Source organism: Ctenopharyngodon idella, chromosome 9, assembly GCF_019924925.1.
Source record: "Ctenopharyngodon idella isolate HZGC_01 chromosome 9, HZGC01, whole genome shotgun sequence".
In the NCBI taxonomy this organism is placed as follows: Eukaryota; Metazoa; Chordata; class Actinopteri; order Cypriniformes; family Xenocyprididae; genus Ctenopharyngodon; species Ctenopharyngodon idella.
Window position 1 is genome coordinate 20,535,025 of NC_067228.1, and position 17,729 is coordinate 20,552,753.

General features: G+C 35.3%; 2 protein-coding genes across 2 annotated transcripts; one reads left to right on the forward strand and one right to left on the reverse strand.

The window, feature by feature from the left end:
- arhgap20 (Rho GTPase activating protein 20) lies at window positions 1–8,300 on the forward strand. The gene is made up of 15 exons (XM_051906079.1): window positions 1–6; window positions 91–167; window positions 812–979; window positions 1,580–1,729; window positions 1,854–1,895; window positions 1,999–2,083; window positions 2,170–2,247; window positions 2,371–2,437; window positions 2,569–2,774; window positions 2,808–3,191; window positions 4,014–4,178; window positions 4,783–4,913; window positions 5,139–5,319; window positions 5,470–5,581; window positions 6,098–8,300. Exons 1-15 carry the CDS (start codon window positions 1–3, stop codon window positions 7,213–7,215), a joined length of 2,970 nt encoding a protein of 989 aa, XP_051762039.1. The 3' UTR covers window positions 7,216–8,300.
- Window positions 8,170–13,813, reverse strand: fdx1 (ferredoxin 1). Its single transcript, XM_051906467.1, has 4 exons — window positions 13,544–13,813; window positions 11,382–11,506; window positions 10,767–10,896; window positions 8,170–8,585 (listed from the first exon to the last, which is right to left on the reverse strand). Exons 1-4 carry the CDS (start codon window positions 13,696–13,698, stop codon window positions 8,456–8,458), a joined length of 540 nt encoding a protein of 179 aa, XP_051762427.1. The 5' UTR covers window positions 13,699–13,813; the 3' UTR covers window positions 8,170–8,455.
- Between the last annotated feature and the right edge of the window lie 3,916 nt (window positions 13,814–17,729).

Below are 17,729 nucleotides of genomic sequence, written 5' to 3' on the forward strand. Positions count from 1 at the left end.
ATGGCTGTGATTACCTGTATGTTATGCAATGCTGGTTATCTCTCTTTTTCTTTTTTTGTATTACATTACTCTCTCTTATTCTTTCTTTAGAAGTCCTCTCAGCGCAGACAGTCGGCTCCCTCTATTATTCTCACCAAAGCCCTTACAAAGTCAAAACCTGTCTCCAGGTATGATACCAGCTGGTATGTACCGACTTCTTTCTACATTAATACCACATCAACACAACATCTTTCCAATACCACATCACAATCTTTGAAAAGTAAAAATGTGTACATGATATAATGCATATGATTTCAGTAAACATAACTATCAGACTGCATGGCCATTAGATTATTTTACAGTCTCAGTCTCAGTGAGCAGTTTGTTTCCCACTTCCAGCACAATGTCACAGTCAGTGCTTGTGTGCATACAAGAGGCTTCTGAATATATTTGCATTTTACTGAAAAGACACAATGAAGAGATGCTTCCAGAAGCAGACTGTGTGTGGTCTTGCAACCATGCATCTGCACGTGTGTGAGTGTGTGAAAGTGAGACGCAGAGAAACAGAGTTGTCTGCCGTCAGATGAGTATGTGTACCTTCTGAAGTCTACTTTTGTCTGACGTTCAGCTGTAACACTAGAGCTAATTTATCAATGAATCATGTAAAAAAGAGCGATCAAGTCAAAAGCCATGATTAATTACAGATGAATCGATAAACTGGACGTGTTTTCTTTTGCAAACATTTACGGAAAGATGCCTGGCCGTGGGAAATTGTATGCATTTTATGTGAATTTTCTGATGTTGTCAGCTTTTTCTCTCGTGTGTGTGTCAGGGATTGCGCATCTCAGGTTAGCCATAACACGTATGCCCTGATCCAGTCTCTGCTCAGCCCAACGAGGAATCTCATTTGCCAAGGCAATGTGCTACTGCAGACAGGCCTTCAGACTCAGGAGAGATTCCTCATCCTCTTCACAGACCTTCTCATCATCACCAAGGCTAAGTATGGAGGAGAAAATACACTTAGGAGAAATAAAATTAAATTATCAATGAAATGCACTACTTTTCCAAAGTTTGGGGTTAGTAAGATAAGGAGTCATATGATCACCAAGGCAGCAATTATTTGACTATAATACAGTAAATACAATAATATTGTGAAATAAAGGTTTTCTATTTGAATGTATTTTAAAATGTAATTTATTCCTGTGATTGCAAAGCTGACTTCTCAGCATCATTACTCCAGTCTTCAGTGTCACATGATCCTTCAGAAATCATTCTAATATGCCGATTTGGTGCTTAATAAACATTTATTCTTATTATTAATGTTGAAAACACTGCTTAATATTTTTGTGGAAACCGCGATATATTTTTTTAAAAGAACTGAGAAGTTCAAAATAACAGCATTATTTGAAACAGGAATCATACATTGTATGATGCCTTTACTGTCACTTTTGAGTTTTTGTTGGATAAAAATATTAATTTCTTTCAAAAAAAAAAAAAAAAGTACTGACCCCAAACTTTTGAATTGTGTACAGAACAATAAACGTGGATGGTATAGTTCTGATAATTTGGTCTTGGAATAATTTGACATGCTTTTTTTCAGGTCAGTAATGCAGGTGAAGCAGAAGGCGTGTGTGCGTGTGAGTGAGATGTGGACAGCCAGCTGTGTGGAAGAGGTGTGTGAGGCCAGAAATGTTTCAGAGAAGAGCTTCGTCATGGGCTGGCCAACTTACAACTGTGTGGCTACTTTTAGGTACACACACACACACACACACACACACACACAGTTACTATATACTATATATAGCTATCTAAATGGACCCACTGATTTTGCTAGTTAAAATTATGTATTTTTTTGTTTGTTTGTGTGTATATAGCACTTCCGAAGAGAAAGACAGATGGCTATCTCTCATTGAAAGGTCAGTTATTTTACTTATTTTTAAAATAATTCATTATAATACAAAAATGAAATAAACACTTTTATCTACATTTTTCTCCTCCTTTTTTTTTTTTAATAAAAAGTTGTATAAAAGAAGAGAAAAAGTGTGACGATCCAAAGATGATTCCACTCAAGATATTTGCAAAGGATGTTGGGAATTGTGCCTATGTAAGAACTGATTGTTTTGTGCTCTTAAAATGATGTATTGTAGCTCTGATGTGTAAATTAATAAGAATTTGATTTCGTCTCTCTAGGCAAAGACTCTTTTTATCGGCAACACAGACTGTACCTCTGATGTCATTAGCACAGCACTGCAACAGTTTGGTCTTTCAGTAAGTTAACACTACTATTACAATTATATTAATAATTACATTAATGAAGTAAAAAAAAAAAAAATAATATATATATATATGTATATATAAAAACTTATTGATTGATTTTGTCTTTGTACACAGGGTGGAATAAAAGATTATAAATTGTGGGTATGTTCAAAACAAGATGAAACTCCATACCCTTTAATTGGTAAGAGTTTATCAGTAATCCTCATATTATCAAAGCAATCAAACATTTTAACTAGATTAAATTACTGTGGTATTACCATGTGATACTTTCCATGCACAGTACCTGTTTGTAAGGGGCTTTTGTTCCACCAGGTCACGAGTTTCCTTACAGCATTAAGATGAGCCACATTCGCCAGCTGCAGCAAGAGGCAGTGACATCTTCCTACAGCCAGATGGCGCTTTTGCCTATTGATGCTCACTGCCAGTTCTTCCTGAGGCCCAGTCAAATGAGCAGCACCCTCACAGGTGAGACATGCCTACCATACTACTTGTTCTGTTTTTGTAGTATGCTGTATACAGTATAATATTTTTGTATGCATGAAACCAGGCTGACCATTAAGCCATATATTCTACAAATACTTACCTTATGGAATAGGTTTGGCTTGAAACCAACAGCTTGTTCCCATCCCATGTCTTCTAACATTCAAATCTCACCAATCCCTTCACCCTCAAAACTAACACATATACACAATATCTTGAAACATAATTGCTTCTTTTCTTGCTGGCCTCTCTTGCATACATTTCTCCTAGCAGAGCGGAAAAGAAGCAGGAGGAGGATGTCTCTTATTAGCTGGGCATTTAAACGAGGCTCCAGCATTGAACACGCTGTAAAATCAGAATCTCCAGGCCACAGCATTACACCAGCTTATGGTCATCTGTTTGGTCGGCCACTCAGTGATGTCATAATTGACAATACCCTGCCATCACCCATTGTGGTAGGTACTGTATGTACTAAAAAAACCCTCAAATGTGACCCTGGACCACAAAACCAGTCATAAGGGTCAATTTTTGAAATTGAGATTTATACAGCATCTGAAAGCTGAATAAATAAGCTTTCCATTGATGTATAGTTTGTTTGATGTATAGGACAATATTTGACTGAGATACAACTATTTGAAAATCTGGAATCTGAGGGTGCAAAAAAATCAAAATATTGAGAAAATCGCCTTTAAAGTTGTCCAAATGAAGTCCTTAGCAATGCATATTACTTACAAAAAAACAAAAAAAACAAAAACGATATATATATATATATATATATATATATATATACGTAGGAAATTTACAAAATAACTTCATGGAACATATTTAATTAATATCTTAATGATTTTTGGCATAAAAGAAAAATCGATAATTTTGACCCATACAACGTATTGGTGGCTATTGCTACAAATATATCTGTGCTACTTATGACTGGTAAGGGTCACAAATTTTAGGCAGTTAAAAAGGTTATGGGTGAATGTGATTGTAACAATAGTATGCTAATCCATACTGTACTAATTTTCAAACTTCATAACATTGAAAATGATTGACTGAAGCCGTATAATACTACATTAAGATTATTACAGTATATAACTGAAAAGCTGTATATCGCCATTATTAAAAATTGAAAATAACTAGAATAAGAAGAAAAGTTCTTATTAGCTTATGAAAAATCTATAATAAACAATGTATGTTAAAATATATAATTACAATAATTTACAATAACAGTATTAAAGTAATAGTATTAACAGTAATAAAACCACCTGCTCTTTTTAAAGGACATGTTTAAGTGTTTGTGCAGCGAGGGGGCCGTGACGCGTGGAATATTCCGGCGCTCTGCCGGAGTGAATGCCTGCCGAGAATTGAGGGAAAAACTGGATTCTGGTCACTATGAAGAGCTTCTGAGTGGAGAATCTGTACTTGTTACCGCTGCAGTGTTTAAGGTAAATAAGGCGAAAATGTGAATACATGTATGAATGTATACTGTTCAAATGTTTGGGCTCTGTAAAAATGTTTATCTTTTTAAAAGAAGTCATTTATGCTCGCCGAGGCTGCATTTATTTGATTAAAAATCAAATTAAAACAGTAATGTGAAATATTATTATACTTTACTATTACAATTTTCTATTTTAATATATTTTATGTTAAATGTAATGTATTCCTGTGATGGAAAAGCTAAAATTTCAGCAGCCATTTATCCAGTCTTCAGTATCACATGATCCTTCAGAAATCATACTAATATGCTGATTTGGTTCTCAAGAAACGGTTCTTGTAATCATTAATGTTGAAAACAGGTGTGCTGCTGTGATACATTTTGATGAACAGCATTTCACAAGGACAGCATTTATTTGAAATCGAAGTCTTTTGTAAAATTATAAATAAATGACTTTAATGTCATGTTTGATGAATTTAATGCATCCTTGCTGAATAATAATAATAAAAAAAACTTCACTGACCCCAAACTTTTGAACATTAATGTAACTCAAGAATACACATTGATGTATGATGGCAACTCTGTGTTCTCATACCTGTATTTCTGATTGATAGGATTTCTTACGCAATATACCTGGCAGCCTGTTGTGTGAGGAGCTCTATGAGCAATGGCTTCAAGCAGTGGAGCAAGATGGAGAAAGAGATGGACACATGACAGAAAGGAACATGCTACAGGAAGTTCAGAGGTAATGTTCTAGTAACACTAGGATTAGTTCTGTAATGCTAGTGTACTCAGTAAAGAAGGATAAAACCTTCATAATGATGGATCAGGGCTATGATATTACTGCACACCTTAGGCAGATTAAGGTTTAGTAGCAAATGTATGAGGTATATGAGTTATAATAGCTCATCATTAATATGAGTTGATTTTTTTTTTTTTTAAGATGTCTTGATTCTGCCCACATTCACAGGCTTATTCAGCTCTTGCCTAAAGAGAACGTCCTGCTGCTGAGAAACATCATAGCGATGCTGCACCACATACAGCTCAATGCTGAGCACAACCAGATGAACTCTTTTAATCTGGCTGTGTGTATAGCACATAGCTGTCTGTGGAATAGCAATCTACAATCTCAGGAAAAAGACGCCAAAAAGGTGAGGGCACACATGCTTTATTACTACCATTTTTTTTTATATTTGCTGAGTACAGGAGTATCTGCTTAAGTAATCATCATTATTATATTTCAAAGAACATGAAAATGACATTGGGAAGGAAATGTAATAGCAAATGTAATCTGTACACAGGTGTGTGACCTTGTGCGTGTCATGATTGACAACTGCTGTGCGTTGTTTGGGGATGAAATTATAACCCTCTTAAAGGATTTGACTGAAGACAATAGAAGCAACGACGGATCAGGTTACTATAAATACAATCTTACTTACTCACATACACACCAATACAAAACTCAAAACTACACTGTATATTTTGTCAGCCTAAAAAGTGCTTTAGCTAATTTAACTGCTTTTTAAGTCAAAATATTATTTAATATGACTAAATCACACTGGCAAATAAATAAATAAATAAATAAATAAAAATAACCCTTTTTATTTAAAAAACATATTAAAGTTATATAAAACTTTATAAAAACATCATAATGTTGTTTTATTAAAAAATGTATTGTGTTTGTTAAGATAAATGTTTGTTTATAAATCCTGGCTCCAATGCCAAATGCAATGTGGTGTTTATAACAGTGTTATTTATATACTATTATATTGTTTATTAATAATATTTTAAATAAGCTTTTTAGTTTTAGTTTTTAGTTAACATTAACAACTCTGTCTTTATCTAAAATGAGGGTAATATCAGTTCAAAATAACTTCTTAAAGTAAGAACGGCACATTTTCACTTTTTACCCTCTCTTTCTGCCTCTAGTTGGGTCCCTGCAGCAGATGTCAGACTCAGGTTATGAGAGTCTTAAGAATGAGGTGAATACTGACACAGAGGACATTTCTAAGACCCGTCCTCTTAAAGACAGTCGTAGTATGGACTCACTCATGTCACTGAGTGACTGTGACCTCGACTGCCCAGAAAACAACCTGGAGTCTTCTAACCCACTGGCACAAATCAGGAACATTACACCAGCTGTGCGTCAACCCCAATCCCTTAAATTACACAGACACTCCATGCCTACCATTGCTTTGATATCTCATGAACAGAAAGAAACCTCAGAAAGTGGACAATATCAAGAGACTGAGAGACCTGATGAGGTCAATGATAACGTGTTTTTGGAACACAGCTTTCAACAACTGAATTTCATGAAAGAAAAACAAACTTCATCAACCTCCAATGTATCATCCCCAGTAACTTCACCAACAGTCTCATCTGTGAGTTCAATGGACAGTCACTTTTCTCCTCAGAACTCTCCAGCCAGGGGACAATCTGATTGGCTTATTCAAAACAACACAGATTACCAACATCCAATGAACTTGTCGAATGAGAAACTGTGTCCAGCACATCATCAGAGGAACATTGCTGATATTGAAGGGGGTTTACAGTCTAAAGTGACCAAAAATCCTCCTTCTTATCAGCAGGCCTTACAACAGCTAAACAGAAAACCATTCTCACAGACTCCCACTCGAACGTCTGTGAGAGCCACTGGGCAGCTACATAAAGGAAAAGGCCTTTTCTACAAGGGGCCCGGGAGCCCCACACACAGCCCTTTAGGAGACCACCAGGTGTCTCCTGCTCCTCAGAGCTTCAGGTTTACCTGTCAAACCAAGAAAGAAAAGGTACCACAGAGTGTGTTTTATGGACAGAGCTGCAAGTTGACGGTGCACAGGGTCAGGGGACAGAATGCAGGTTTGAAGTCCAGCAAACTCTCTGGGCAGCAGTTGAGGTTTAAAGCACTTGATTTGCACCCCTCCTCTGGGAAGATAGTTGAGGACTACTTTATGGATGCTTCCCCTCTCGGAGAGGGGCTGACAGAGAACCAGGCTATTGGGAGAGGCCGCAGACTCAGCTGTTGCAGTAACAGCCAGTGGGTTGTGTAAAGCCAATGGGAACAGTTAAGTTTAAAAACGGCACATAAACACTGGGATACCAACTAACGATAATAACCTGCAGTTTCTTATAATTAACAATTACATGCTCCATATTACAGAATGATTACACTTTTTGCTGATATTTTAGCCGTTTTGCTAATTTTAGTTATTTAAATCTTAAGTAAAATGTCATCTTATTAAAATCCAAAAACAGTTTTTGACCAATTTTGAGCCTTTTTTTGTAAATATTCATGAGCATATTTTAGTAATATTCATGAGCATAAGAACAATATGCATGAGATTGTATTTACTTGGGAAAAACCCCCCCCCAAAAAACACTTCTTTCTTACATTTCAACGTTATGCAAGTGAAAGTTTAAGGATTTAAACACAGAACACATACTCGCATTCACAACAGGATTACATAGGGATAGAAGACATTTTGCATGTTGATCCTAAAAATCAATTAATTACTCATAAATATTCTGATCTTTAAAGATGGATGCCACATTTCTGAAGTCCAAGATGATTTCATATAAGCTGATATTTGTGAACCTTGTAATGCCTTGTTGTAAATAACCATCATTTTTTTGACTAAGAAAAATGTAAATACGATATTGTAAATACAATATTTTATTGTTCCTTAAAGAATGCTATTTAATGTAGGCCTGGAGTACTTACTTTTAATTTTTGTAATAATGAATAAGTACAACTGTAAATCTTATTAAAACTAGTAATCCCACCTCTTGAGTGTGACCTATTTTATTTTTCAAGGCGAGTGTTCATTCTTGCACAAACATATTTCGGCTTGATATTTCACATTCTCAATGTGCTCATGTCAACTCTTTAACTTAGACATACTGTAATTATACAAAACAGCAAAATAATTTCAATAATAAAACTCATGTACTTCCTTGAGGATGATGTTGCATCTTTAAAATACAAAAAGACAAAAACAAGACACTTAAAAAGTTAAACATCGTATTTATTGCAAATTCAAAATGTATACCAACAAGATCCTCCCAGCTCTCATTGTCACACAAAGAATTGCAGAATCTGCACAATTAAAATATTACAATCACCAAAATTATAAAAACTACTTAATGGCAGCAATGTAAATAACATGAAACGATAAATGTTATCATTTAAATTGTAAGTTTCTATTAAAATAGTACATATTAAAATACCTGCTATTAAAGATATCTCCATACTGCAGTGTTTATGAGATACGCTGGGATTTATTTAATAGATTATACTTTAGGCGGGGCTGTGGAGGACTCTTTTTCACTGTCGACTCGAGCATCAGATATCACGTCTGGCACACGCAGAATCATCCCATCCAGTTCCTTCCTCAAACACACCTGGCAGCCCAGACGAGATCTGAAAGACATGCATGCAAAATAGAAACTGATGTGAAAAGATGTTGTAAAGATTTGTTATGAATATTCAAATTTAGCCAAATCATGAATGGAGAAAATGAGGGTTGTTAACCTTTTGAGAGGTACGGTCCCACACATGGGATTTTTATTTCTGTGCTCCTGAGAGTATGGTACCACATATGGGATTTAGAACATTCAGTCACGTCACAGAACTGCCAGATTCAAACTGTGCTTTCGCGCTTTGGCTGCGAGACGTACGTGCTCAGCGCCGGTCATAAATCACAACTATGCAGTGTTTTCAGCCACATAATGTTTTTTTTAAGGTTTCAGACATTTAGATACACATAAGCACTAGTAAAACAATACATTTAGAGTTTATAAAATACACACTAATGTCAGACATCAGAGGAAGCAGCAATAACAATCCATTCAAATACAATTTGTCGACGTTTATTCATATCAGACACACATAGTGGGCCTAAGTAACTATACAGTTTACTCTATTATTCTCCCAGTTCACCGGCCACTTACTTGCACGTATTTCAGGAGAAACTGATGAATTCACATGCTGTAAATCCGACTGACAGGACTCTCTGAACTGAAGCGCAAACTAAGATGGAGGCGCCCATCTCGCGTTATAGATCAAGATAAAGATCATTTATAAAGGTTTTAAACTACAAAAAACACACACACATATTTGAGAATCAGAATATCAGATAGTTTATGACTTGGTAAGCAAGTTATTTTAATAATTTTAAATTAAAAAAAGGAAAAACAAAATAATAGTGATACATCTGTCATACATTTGCCCTGTCCAAATACCCACACTTGCAGTCTTTGCACTTGACCACTTGTCTACTTACATTTCCTGTATTTGGCTCAAGTGTTCAAGTAGGCATGAAGACTGCAAGTGTGTATAGAACTTTTGATTACCTGATGGGACACACTTACAGTCTTGCAAAAAATGCAAGCGTTTACAGCTTTGTTTTAAATTATTATTTTCAATACTTTGCATTTTAAAATATACTAATTCTAATAATACAATATACTAAATGTCTGTTCAGTGGTTGCTATGTAACTAACAGAAGACACAATTTTAAAATTGTGATAAAAAGCAGTTGCAAATGATGTACAAAATACACATAGCCTACTCATCTTTGCACCAATAAAATGTGCAACACTTTATATTTTACTAATATATAATTAATTAATTTAACTTACAGTCGAATGTTTTCCTTGACATCTCGCAATTTCGGGGCATGCGAGTTCCCGAACATAATGCATGATGGGATACGCTTAGCCTTGATAACCGCTCTGAAGCGGTATTCAAGATAGTGTGGGTTTAGTGTGCATTAAGGACACTACACTTGGGCATTTTTAAGACATGGGACAGTCTTGCGCACTTTCTTCCTGTCGCGTACACGCGCTCTCAAGTGGCCAAGACCGCAAGTGTGGGTATTTGGACAGGGCATTTGTTACTTTGGATGCAGTGTGTGCAATCCTATGCATGTGTCTCAGAACACTGACTGTTTCTACCGGAGCTTCTATAGGCAGCTGCAATGACTTTACCAATTGGCGATTGGCTCTATTATTTAGAAGGCAGGACTTATTCCGCCATATTGTGCGATGAACTTTGTCCCATTCATAGTAATAGGAGTGCATCGTCTTTGTATATCTAAAGTTTATAACTACACTGTGGAGATGACAAGTCAGCGTCTTTAACTTCACAGCCGACAGAGACTCAGAAAACCGTTTGTTGATAAATTATAAAATGTTCAGACAGTCTTATTTTTGTTTGTTTTTTTCCGTATACATTTATAATCATTACTTTTGCCGGTGTTGCTGCAGCAAGCTTAATGTGTGCACTTGTATGCTTAACTTATGTTTTAATGGCTTTACTATGGTTTAATTCTCTGTAATGTAGAACAATGTTAGATATTCTTTCTCAGCCCTGAAACACACCACTTTCTGATGGTCGGGGAAGTGTTTACATTTACAGGGGAATCAACCTATGAACGGCTTACTAATCATTTTCTCTGCATATATGGGATATATGAGTATTTTAACAAAAAATTGACACATTTTGTCACCTTTAAATTTCAGTCTTTTCTAAAAATACCTTCTATTGTTCAGTGATTTCAAGTTTCACAGCATAAACCAGAAGTTCATGGGGTTCACTCACGTGTCTGTAAGCCCATAAGCCAAGTCCAGCATGTCCATTTCCTCATCAGAAACAGGTCCAAGCTTCTTATAAACATCCTCCTCGAAAATAAGGTGGCATGTAGAGCAGGCCAAAGTTCCCTCACATGCACCTAGTTCAACAATCCAAAACAGACACAAAAATATATTAGCCTACAAGCTAGAAAGACTCACAGTCTGCTTAAATTTATCAGGTGACAAGCATTAAAATACTTTTCTAAGCTAAAGGAGTAGCTGTTGACCTCATTTTGCCTTTGGATTCACATACACAAAGCCAACACAGCCCTGTTTACACTGACCAAATCATTTTTTTCCTTTTCTATGGCGCTCACACATACATTGACCTTTGCTATTTTTCAGTCAATCTGCAGTAATAACATATGCACTTTAAAAATGATTTATCAGGAAGCCGAAAAAAGTGCTTTATGTAGTAAAATTAAGTTAACTGGATTTATTAAAATTAAAAATATTGATATAATGGAATCAGGGTAGAAACTGCACGTTTTCACTTTTTATAGCAAGTGAAAGAGAGATGCATATTTGTCTGAACAAATAACTTAAGTTTTTACTTTATGTACAATGTTCTTCAATAACTTACCAAATCCATCAATATCTAGATCATGGTTGACAACGACATCGAGTAGTGAATCTCCAGTTAATGCTTTCACCGAAATCCTTTTTCCATCACGATTTAGGAAGTGGATGGTCACCTTCTCTTCAGCCCTGCGCAGAGACATTTTTATGATTTAAAGTGCAACGATGAAGCCATCATCATCATTAGAAGTGCTATATGAAAAATCTACAACAATGATTTGTTGTATCATTAAGCATCTTTCACTGAAAATTGGGTCAAACCTTTTGTTGCTGTTAAACAGCATTGTTAAAGATGCCAAGGGATTTCCCTTGAAATGTAGATCCCTGAAAAATGCACACTTTTGAATAAAAATCAGCCTGGGACAACCTACATAAAGATTGCTTTCGTTATTTAAAATGAAGAAATATTAAATTCAAAAACCGGTGTTATAGTTTCATTTCATTTTTAATTTCCTGTCATACCGCTGTTCTTCATATTCAGTGAATTTCAGAAATAGTTTCTATGCTGAATGGAATTAAAATTAGTCATCTACGGTTCAATACCCAATTACAAAAACATTCTGAGCACGAATTCACCTAAGCCCTGATAAAATCCTCCTGAGAAAAGATGATTTATGCATGGAGATTTAAACAAAAAGAGGATAAGAGAGGGTCTTCAGCAGGCAAAAGATGGTATTTTGAAAAATGTCTGTGTATTTTGTCCTTATAAAGTACAATGTTTGAGTAATACAGAAGTCCTTTACATCTGTGATGAAAAACTTGTGACTTTATGAAATGAGAGAGAAACCATTGAGTTACACAATAGAGAAGTGGAGTACTGTTCAAAAGTATGGGGCCAGTAAGATTTTTATTTATTTATTTTCAAAACCACAGTAAAAATAAGTAATATTGTGATATATTTACAATTTTAAATGACCATTTTGATGTAATTAAAATGTAATTTATTCCTGCGACGGTCAAGCTGAATTTACAGCATCACATAATCCTTCTGAAATCATTCTAATATGCTGATTTGGTGCTAAAGAAACATTTTTTTTATTCTTATCAATGTTGAAAACAGCTGTGCTGCTTCGTATTTTTGTAGAAACATTCTGTGGAATCATTTGTGATATATTTTTTCAGGATTCTCTGAATAGAAACTTTTGAATAGTAGTGTAAGTATAAATGAATGAGGAGACATTTTATAGTGTTGCCCCAAACTACGGTCAAGATTGTGAAATATTTGACAGCTGAATGTCATAATTGACCATGATTGGTCAATTATGACATTCAGCTGTCAAATATTTCACAATCTTGACCATCAAATTTAAGTACTCCAGAGAGCTGTTTATAATAAATTAGCTGTAAAATCAGAGAGAGATATGATGTAGGGTGATCGATACATACTTTTGCAATCTTCAGTTATCAATGAATCAACCACCACAATAGCTTGGCATTCTTAGACACCAGGTCCAAAGATAAGAATAAGATAAGGATAGATAGCATTAAAGTAAAAGGTAAGTATACAGTAAGTTAAAGAGGAATACATTATTATTACACAATGCACGCATGCTCAATATCCTACCAACCCAATAGCCTTGACCTACAAACAAAAAACCGCTAACCAACAAGGTGTTCAACCTATTGCATAACTAGAAAATACAGTGAACCCAAAAAATATCTGGACACTTAAGTCGCACTTAAAATACATAAATGTCACTGCATAAGACAATAATATATCAAACCAAGTGTCAATGCAAACAGATTATTCTAGACCGCACAAAGCTTATCTAAATGTTTTCAAATGACTTTTACCCAACCGATCTCAAGGTCATTTAGTGATTGTATGCATGATTGTATCAGTTCTTCTCACGTCCTAACAGACTAACCAGTTAATCACATTAACTATGAACATGTCCAATTACATTTGACAACCTCTGCACGTTTGCATTTTCAACATTATATTTATTGATTTATCATCTGACCCATAAGAAACTGTGATTGATGACGTTTTGTTTGACAGATGTGCTTGTGTTTTTGTGCTACTCGTTTTGCTGTAATCTAATAACGATCAAACATTTTATGCAAGCCACACTTTTCAGATCACTAAACCTCATTGCTGACAAAATAACAAAGACAGGTCCTCATGACTCAATACTTGTGTCATTTTAAAAGCCAGTTTCTTACCTTAGTGAACTAATGAATGTGTTTATTCCTCTACTGTGTGCGTTGCTCTCGGTCACGCATTGAGGAAACACTCTGGTTTGACTGAATGTTTGTTGCGCCGCTTTACGCAACACAGCCGCTCGCTGAAGAAACACTCTCAAAACACATGCCGACATTGTTTTTTATATATATATATATATATATGTTGACAGGCCGCTGAACAACTAACTACCACCGTTGCATGTGTGGTGGATTGAAACTGTCGACTCTTTATATGCAGCGGAAATAGAGCTGTTCAGTCGTGACGTCAATTTGTATGCCAACCCGGAAAGAATTCGTCCTGTGTTCCTGTTGGAATATCTTGTTTTTTTTTTTTTTTTTTAGAATAGCGCTTCTGGATTTGATAAAAATAAAGTCTGTGTTAGATATCAGATTGACTGTAGTTATATATTTTATTTGAAAATGGAATGCTAGCTAAATAAAGTCATCTTCCACATCATATGTATTTATAAAGTGTTTTATTGAATAGATTTTTAGTAAGTAAACAGTAAAAGAATTATGAAATAATAAACAATTAATGAAACATTGCAAAAGTAACACACAAATATAAAGACATTGTTTTGGACTACAGATTAATTACAATTAATTCATTAACTATTATAACCTATTGTCAAACAGCGACACCCGTAGGTGAAGTTACAGCGAGGAGTCCGCGTCTCTGTGCCTCCCTTCAGCTCATATAAACCAGAGCTGTTAAATATGTTTTTCAACGGCTCTGATAGAAACAAAGCAGTGCCCCCTAAGCGTGCGGTGGGTTTAGTGGGGGGTAATTGAGAATGAATGGGGGAAAGTCACGTGAGAGGAGGCAATGCCTCAATTGCGCTATGATTGGATATGATCGGTTATGATTGGACATGACTAGTTCGTGCGATAAATCCCGCCTCTTGTTTTCGTGCGCGTTCTCGTCGAATGAAGACAGTGATGGCGTTAATAATGGGAAGACTAATTAAAAAGTAAGTAAACAACTGTCACTTAGATATCACTGCTTTGTGTCATGTCAAAATCAAACTCGAAATGGCCTGAAAACATGATGACTGCAGGGGTTTTTAGTGAGCAATCAGCGTGGTAAAATTAAAGGTAGGGCCTACATATTTGTGTCTGTGAGTGAGTGACCAGTGTGTACAAGCTTGACTGCTGAAAATAAATGGACTATTAAAAACTGAATATTAGTATAAAAATAATATATATTGTTTAAATTGTTACTGCCTTTAGTTATTATTTTGGAATAAATGTAAAAATGTGTAAAAACACATGAAATTTATACTTGGTTTTAATAAACATAACACTACATAGTGTAAAAATAACAAAATAGAATTGTATTTGGTCTCTCTTTTTATATAATGTTAACTTAAAATTGTGTAACAGGGACATAAATTAGGACTTTGCCTCCTCATTTTAAAACACCACCACACACCACTGAGATAAATATATATATAATTTTTTATTGTATTCTCTAAAGTAAAATTAATTCTCAAAAGCAGTTTGTTTTGAATGTTTTACAACAATTAAAGCTATTAAATCAGAAAGCAAGATATTTGTTTCTACTAAAATTGCATGTTGAATGTGTATTCTGCATTCTGAATGCATTTTCATTTTCACTTGAGACTGAAGATGCCCAGTGCATCCCACTCAGATTTCATATCAGACGTCTAGCAATAAGCAATGCGTGCACTCATTTCACTCACATGAGGGGACATTATGGTCACAAATTACAGAGAATATGACTGTTTTGTACACAAATACCACATCTGCTCATGCACAACTTGTTTTCCATAAATAAATAAATAAGTTGGAATCTGTCACAGGTTGTTTCCACACAGAGATCTATTTGCAGCAGTCTTACTTCATTAAAGCTGCAGTCCGTAACTTTTTTTGGTTAAAAATATCCAAAATCAATTTTTGAGCAAGTACATAACCAGCCAGTGTTCAAAACTATCTCCCTACCATAGCCAGAGTCACAATGGTAAGCTTGTAATAATGTTTTCTAATAAGAGCGGTACTGGTGGGTTTCCGCGGGTTTCTGCGTCAAAAGCAAAAGACTTTGGACTGCGGAGTGGCCACAGAAATCTACAGGTAACGCTGATACACACTAAAAACACATAGTCACGCAATGCTGATATTGTTAACATTAAAGAGAATTCTTATTTTGGTCATACTTCCAAGAAGTAGAATCTGTGATTCCGAAGTACAGTATCACCGATGTGGTGACTGACAGCAAACATTAGATTCATCCGCGCTGAGGAGCCGTGCCAAAGCACAACCCATGTAAAGATGATAATTCTGCAAATAACTGCAATTGCAGGTTTCAAACAGAGATGGCAATAAAGAGGCAAAACTTATGGACTGCAGCTTTAATCTAAATAAACAAAACAGAAGTACATTGCAGAAGTAACATACTGTAAACCAACCTTTAACACTGAGGACACCAGACAAAGAACTGAACTGAACAAAGGGTTTAAATACACAGACCATGGATGGAGCTAAACAAGACACAGGTGAACACAATGGGTTGCTATGGAAACAAGTGATGAGCTGGAACATGGGGAACAAAGGAAACAGAAAAACAAGGTGAAACAAAATGACATAACCGTTACAGAATCAAGTTAAAAATTGATTTATTGAGCAAGGGACCAGTGCAAAACCATACTTCCTAAACATTTATAGTTCATAAACATTTCTACAGTCTTCATGGAGTGAAGGGAAAGAGATTCACCTTGTTTCTTTCCAAGCTTTCATCTCAGATTATTCCCTGCAAGTAAATGGGTACAGGGAAGAGGATAGCCTACCTGAGAAGCTGTGGGGTTGCATTTACATTATTTGATTGATATACTTTATTCCTTACATTTTGTGAGAAAACTAAGAATTCACTTGTAAATGGACTTTAACATTCATGCCTGAGAAGTTAATTTGAGTAAAAAGGTGTTTTCTTTACCAAGAAAGCAGCAAGATGAAAACCACCATTTTTTGTTTCAAACTTTCACATAGCATCTTTTGGTTATAAAAACATTAAAAATTCAAATCTACATTTTGATTTTAAAAGGTTTATTATAAAAACGGATTATTTTTTCCCCAAAATGCAATAAATTCATGACACGTTTTTTTTTTTTTTCAAATTGCAATTAATCCATCAATATAAAAGTTGTTTTTCATATTGAAAATACACAATAAAGTAGGTTGATTCACATATATGACAGCCTCTAAACTTTGTCAATACTAATCTTATATACAGTCATTTGACTAAAAATAAATTCAGTCGTCGCTCCCAAACTGAATTCAACGAGTCACCTTGTTAATGTTATAAATTAATTATGACTCCGCTTGTCATTACCGATTAAAGAGTATCTGGCGCCACCGCACGGTTAAAATAAACACATTTGCCGAGTACATTGGTATTAAAAACGGCTTTTAAAAACTGTTCATGATTCAGTTTTGGGGACCGTGACAGAAGTTTGATGCTGTCGTGGAACAAGCAACAGCTTGACCGAGTGCCTCATCTTCTTAATCTCCTCACGTAAATGATTACATTTCGATGACTTACGTTGCTTCCCTACCGCAGAAACCACCACAAGTTCATCAATGCCGTCAAAAAGTTTTTGTTGATCACAAAGTACAAAGCAGATAAAGGAAAACTAGGATGCCGGATGTATTCAGAGCGCCGCCATTACTGTTTACAGTGCGTGGAATGGTGCGCTGTGATTGGTTGAGCGGATATATCGCATTCTGCAGAGAAAGGAGACTGGCGTTTGTCGCTTCTCCATGGTTTGGAAAGAAAGGGAGAAAACATGACAGAATAACACGACGGATATCGCATTTTGCGCAAAATTAATAAATGACTTTTCAATACCGACCAGATACAATACTGATTTTGGCGGAAACTTAAACTTAATTTAAAAATGCGGTTGTCGCGTTTTGGAACCAAACTCTTCATATATGTTCAATATTGTAAGAAAAAAATGACGAGGTTACTGAAGATTCATTGATGAAATTTATTGCAGCATAGCAGTGATAAAATACATGTAGCACTTTGGGTTCAACGGAGTCGAATCCCGAATCATCTCTGCTCGAACATTTTACTAGGTTATTACATTCGTCTTCCCGCTAGACATGTAAATGAAGATTTCTCTTAAATGTAAATTTAGCATAACAA

Bases quoted from the DNA above. Each gene is read 5' to 3' on its own strand.
- arhgap20 (XM_051906079.1), top strand. The intron at 168-811 runs GTATGATACCAG...TGTGTGTGTCAG, and splicing joins AAGTCAAAACCTGTCTCCAG to GGATTGCGCATCTCAGGTTA. The intron at 2,084-2,169 runs GTAAGAACTGAT...TCGTCTCTCTAG, and splicing joins ATGTTGGGAATTGTGCCTAT to GCAAAGACTCTTTTTATCGG.
- fdx1 (XM_051906467.1), bottom strand. From the start codon at position 13,698: ATGTCGGCATGTGTTTTGAGAGTGTTTCTTCAGCGAGCGGCTGTGTTG. The intron at 11,507-13,543 runs GTAAGAAACTGG...GTCTCTGCGCAG, and splicing joins ACATTCATTAGTTCACTAAG to GGCTGAAGAGAAGGTGACCA. The intron at 8,586-10,766 runs GTGAGTGAACCC...CATGTCTTTCAG, and splicing joins GCTTATGGGCTTACAGACAC to ATCTCGTCTGGGCTGCCAGG.